General features: G+C 46.6%; 1 protein-coding gene across 2 annotated transcripts in view; it reads left to right on the top strand.

The window, feature by feature from the left end:
- Window positions 1–307: 307 nt before the first annotated feature.
- LOC310795473 (RAD52 motif-containing protein 1-like) overlaps window positions 308–5,578 on the top strand; it is a 21,591-nt gene continuing 16,320 nt past the window's right edge. For both annotated transcript variants that reach the window (XM_083657526.1, XM_083657525.1), the window contains exon 1: window positions 308–433. In XM_083657526.1, coding sequence (XP_083513652.1) covers window positions 381–433 — 53 coding nt within the window. In that variant the 5' untranslated portion in view covers window positions 308–380. The remainder of the gene's footprint in view (window positions 434–5,578) is intronic.

Raw genomic sequence — 5,578 nt, 5'->3', positions numbered from 1 at the left:
TGTGTACACACACACACACACACACACACACACACACACACACACACACACACACACACACACACAGAGGCAGAGCAGCAGAGAACTAGGACGAACAACACAACACGTCCTCACTCACAAGTACCGGAGGACATCTCCCGCGCTGGAAGCTGTTCATGAAGTTCCGGAAGTACCCAGTTTGGTGTCTGGACAAGTAACGCGAGACTACTGAAATCCCCGCCCACCGTGTGTGTGTGTGTGTGCGTGTGCGTGTGCGTGTGCGTGTGCGTGTGTGTGTGTGTGTGTGTGTGTGTGTGTGCGTGTGCGTGTGCGTGTGCGTGTGCGTGTGTGTGTGTGCGCGCGCGTGTGTGTGTGCGCGTGCGCGATCCACACAGGCGCCCATGCGGAAGCGCGCAGCTTGTTTGCGGAAGAGGAGACAGCAGGACAACGGCAGGTAGGAAAGCTAATATGTTGATAGCGCATTAATGAATTCCTTATCCCTACACGTTGCCCCTTTCGGAACTCTTTTCGGGTATAATCAATCATCTCAGTCAGGCAGAGTCAGGTTATAACCCCGCTAGCCGGGCGCTTCTCGCTCATACTGAGCACGAGCGAGAAGCGCCCGGCTAGCGGGGTAAAGAGTCAGGTAGATAGACATAACAAAAAAGAAAAAAGGTAGATAGACAGTCAGGTAGATAGACAGTCAGGCAGAGACAGGTAGATAGACAGTCAGGCAGATAGACAGTCAGGCAGAGACAGGTAGAGATAGACAGTCAGGCAGATAGACAGTCAGGTAGATAGACAGTCAGGTAGAGAGAGTCAGGTAGATAGACAGTCAGGTAGAGAGAGTCAGGTACTAGATAGACAGTCAGGTAGAGAGAGTCAGGTAGATAGACAGTCAGGCAGAGACAGGTAGATAGACAGTCAGGTAGACATACAGTCAGGCAGATAGACAGTCAGGTAGACATACAGTCAGGCAGATAGACAGTCAGGTAGAGAGACAGTCAGGCAGAGAGAGAGTCAGGCAGATAGACAGTCAGGCAGATAGACAGTCAGGCAGATAGACAGTCAGGCAGATAGACAGTCAGGTAGATAGACAGTCAGGCAGATAGACAGTCAGGCAGATAGACAGTCAGGCAGATAGACAGTCAGGCAGATAGACAGTCAGGTAGATAGACAGTCAGGCAGATAGACAGTCAGGCAGATAGACAGGCAGATAGATAGTCAGGCAGATAGATAGTCAGGCAGACATACAGTCAGGCAGATAGACAGTCAGGCAGATAGACAGTCAGGTAGATAGACAGTCAGGCAGACATGATACAGTCAGGCAGACATACGGTCAGGCAGATAGACAGTCAGATAGATAGACAGTCAGGTAGACATACAGTCAGGCAGATAGACAGTCAGGTTAGTAGATAGACAGTCAGGTAGATAGACAGTCAGGTTAGTAGATAGACAGTCAGGCAGACATACAGCCAGGCAGACATACAGTCAGGTAGATAGACAGTCAGGCAGAGACAGGTAGATAGACAGGCAGGCAGACACACAGTCAGGCAGATAGACAGTCAGGCAGAGAGACAGGCAGATAACTATAGACAACAAGTAACATTAGCTGCTCATTTCCACCACACATAACAGCATAGTGCGGCTCTACTTGGCCTCGTCTCGACCTGATGCACTGTTTGCTTCCACCGCAAGTTTACTCACCTCCGCCCACAACTGGTCGTCATAGCGACCGCATATCTGCCCTCCTCCGCCCATAGCGACATATCTGCCCTCCACTTGTATAGTATTGTAGCGATCCAGGGTCTGGGTGGATAAAGCGAGCACGTTGGTCCTCCTTGGACAAAGGGATTGTCCCTTTGGTCGGACGGTTAACGTCTTGGGCTTGTAAGTTGGAGACCTCAGGTTCGAAACCAGCCTTGAATGTGCCGTTACTAGGGATGGGCATTTTAAGCAATTTAAATACTCCAGTACTCTCCTTCTATTATGAACGAGTACTCAAGTACTCGCGCGGGGGGGGTCTGTGTGATTACTATGGTAATGACGGAGCAGTAATCTGCTGTGTGTGGGGCTGTTCACACATAACGTTTGCATTTTTGCATGGAGAAAGCGTTACCTGGAGCATGTGAGGAGAGGGACTGACTGACTGTGATATTAGGTGAGGTGACGCTAAGCTAACGTCTAAAGCCTACCTCAGACAGTATCTCCGATGGTTGGATGGATGGCATTAGCGCTTCGGAGGGCACAATATTGTTGTGAAACAAGCGAAGGCGTAATTCCAATATCCACGGATTACAAGGTCCGGTGTTCTGCCAAAAAGTGAAAACTGACCACTGACCAGTGTGATTAACGTTACAGCTGCAGCTAAATAGTGATCACCATGAAACGATTGTCTCCCAAAAAGCGATTCTTTCTCCACATTTCTTGTGACTAACGTTATGGGAAACTACAGTGTAGTCAGTAAACTACTGCAAAGTTTTGAATGAGTTTTATCGGGCGTGCGCTATGAAGAAGCGTGCATCTGTCTCCTTCGTAGCACTAACTCTATTGCAGCGGATTGGGCGTGATCAACCCTTCCGCGGGCAACGTTGCAGACAGAGTAGGAAGGCTGATCCGTGAGCGGCTGCTTCTGGAACGCGGGTCTGGGTCGTAATCGGCCTCGGCTGGGTCTACTGGGCGAGGGTTTATGATGTTGACAGACCCGAAACACCCCACGACCCCAGTTAACATCACTGATGACGCGTCCCAGCGCATGCTGTAGTATGTATATTTGAAAATTACTTAAACAAAAGTAAATAGCTTATTGATGCATGTTGGAGGAGAAAAGGGTATTTCAACGAACGAAGCAGCAAACCTTGTATCAAAATACTCGTTGTGATGTTATATGGCGTGAAACTATGGCTGTAAGGCATTACTCAAAATAAATAAGGTTACAACTTACGTTACAATAAGCCTTTTATTTTTAAATCAACAAAGCGGATGACGTACTTGTACATTCTGGCTGACTTGACGCCCGTGCAGTTCATGCTGCCAGATCCACATAACGATGCATGTGTAGATTTAGACAATTTTTAAAGGGGTGGGGGAGTGGGGCGAGTACCCGAACAGCGGAAACGTTACTCGAGTACTGACGTTATGAATGAGTACTCGAGTACCCGAGTACTAGCCGTTACAGTATAATTGTATAACGCTACCTAACATCTTCAGTGAGGTTGTTTTTAATGTTTGCCTGTTATAAATTCTAACTGAAGAAGAGGAAGAACAACTTTGAACTATTTACGATGTGAGATCCATTATTGGAAGAGCCAGCTTTTCTTTACTGTAAAACTGCAGCTAAACTAATGGCTACCAGTTTACAGGGCTGCAAACTAGTCACCTTTAAAGTCGAGGTGAACCCGTTCGTCACGTGCATCTGAGTCCGTTTCAGACTGAAAACAAATTGAGAGGTGGACCATATACGGTGTCGATGATTTGATTTGACAATTCTGTCGACTGGCTTTGGCATCGGCCAATCCTGGCGGGTTCCTCCCCCAAATCGGGTGGGATTCAGCGTGTTGTCATGCTACGCGAGTGGGATCCACGGAGTACCAGGCAGCCACCGGCTTCGTGCGGAGCGAGCGGACAATCCGATGCATGGGTGCTGCCCGCCCGCCTGGAATCTCCGAGAGACGACCCCTGACAGCCAGGGAGGCTGTCAGGCTCGGAGGCGCGCGCCATTATCGCTATAAATGTAAATAATATTCCTGGAATGCGTGTTTTAACGAGCCAGTTAAATTTATTTGCATTCTTAGACATTACCGTTTGATTTAGTTTGCATAATTGCTCAAGTTAGTAGTTAGTTTATGGGCTAGAAACTCTGCCAGATGACAGGCACTAGGCGCCATTTTCCCCTTCATTTGGAAGAGAAAATTATCCTGAAATGAAGATTTGATTGATAGCTGCATGTCGTGAAATGATTGGTTGAAATGGGGTAGAAATTTGATAGTACTAGGTGAAGTCAGCAAACTGTAAATTACTGTTATCAATGAAATCTTGAAAAATGAACGTTTCATGTGAAAAAGTGTGAAAAACTAAAGAAATTAGATTTTTGTGATTTTTTTGGCATACATTATTAACTCATTGAGTGCCAAGGACGTCGATCGACGTCAAAGTAAATAGTGACGTAGAGTGCCAAAGACGTCGATCGACGTCAAATGCGTTTTTTGACGGTGGGACATGGATCAAAGCCTCCTGCATCTCCTGTACAAATATTGTAGCTATTGATTGAAGGTGTATAACCTATTTTACGGACTCATTAGGTGCTCTCCAGATTAGAGAAAGGTCCGGAAAACAGCAGGAAAAAGCCCCGTGATGAAAGAGAAACCGCTCATGCTGCAGCCAGAGCCATATAGATTGCTCTGTCTGCAGCTGACGTTGGCTGCGAACAGCGGTCAATCCGCGCCCACAACTGAGCCCCTCTTCCTCTGTCTGTCTGTCTGCATAGTTTCTCCACACGATTAGCCGCCAGAAAGGCAGCACCTGACGCCGAAGGGCCAAACCTTTCCCTGCAGTCCGGTTTGGCATTTCCGTGTCGCGCTGGGAGCCGGCGCACAAAAACGGAGCGCTCCGAAAATAGACTGGGTGCGTGTTAGGCTGTGTGTTAGTGTGGGGAGGAGTTTGCAGCTGAGGGGGGGAGAGGGGGGTGGGGCACGCAGGGCACCACACAACTACACCACGTCACTACATCAGAAAATATTAGCTTCAGACTCAGTGAATGTGCTTGAAATGCTTCATTTCACAAAAGTGAGAAACGTGTCTTTTTGCTCAAAACAACCTATCTTCTCCGGCTCATAACTAAAGAACGGAAAATGGTATCAATAAACTTTTTTTTCCAGATGATAGAAGAGAGTCTCATCGTTCTTTGTGCGTGTTCGGTGTTTACATAGTAATATCACACAATATTCTGTGGGCCTCGAGAAATCACTGAAAACGCTCTGAAACTCTGGCACTGGGAGCGTCCGTTCTCCAAAAGTGGCTGGCACTCAATGAGTTAAATAGGTGCACTGCATACCCAGGTATTTGAACTAAAAGAGAAGAAAAGTCATTTTTGGGTTCAGCTCGACTTTAAGGCTCAATTATACTATGTTAAAGACGGAGATGGACAGAGCCTTCTGTCCGTACTCTGCGTTCATTTTGTGCGTTTTCTGTTCGTCATCTGAAAGCTTACGGATACGCATGAAATGCAGCAAAACCACACACACACTCATACATTTGACTCTCTACTGCCCACTGGTGGATGTATTGCTTAACATGATACCAACGTGAAAGACGCATGGAAGTATGTGGGCAGTGACGATAATAACGTTTGAAACGGACGCATCTATTTACGTATGAAAATAGAGTATAAATTAGCCATTAGGTGACAGTCACATTTTTGCTATATTGATAAAAAAAAACAAAGAAATAATCGTTACTTTAAGTGACAAAAGTGTATTTTGGTGGGTTCCCTTTTCCTACAGGATGATTCCTGTTGCCATTGTTTCCTCCAATGCATGAACAAAGATCAAATTTCTAGGCTGTTGGTAATGATAATAATAATAATTATAGCCTAGAAATG

This window comes from Poromitra crassiceps (genome assembly GCF_964638095.1).
Source record: "Poromitra crassiceps genome assembly, chromosome: 21".
In the NCBI taxonomy this organism is placed as follows: Eukaryota; Metazoa; Chordata; class Actinopteri; order Beryciformes; family Melamphaidae; genus Poromitra; species Poromitra crassiceps.
This window is presented reverse-complemented; position numbering and strand designations above follow the sequence as displayed.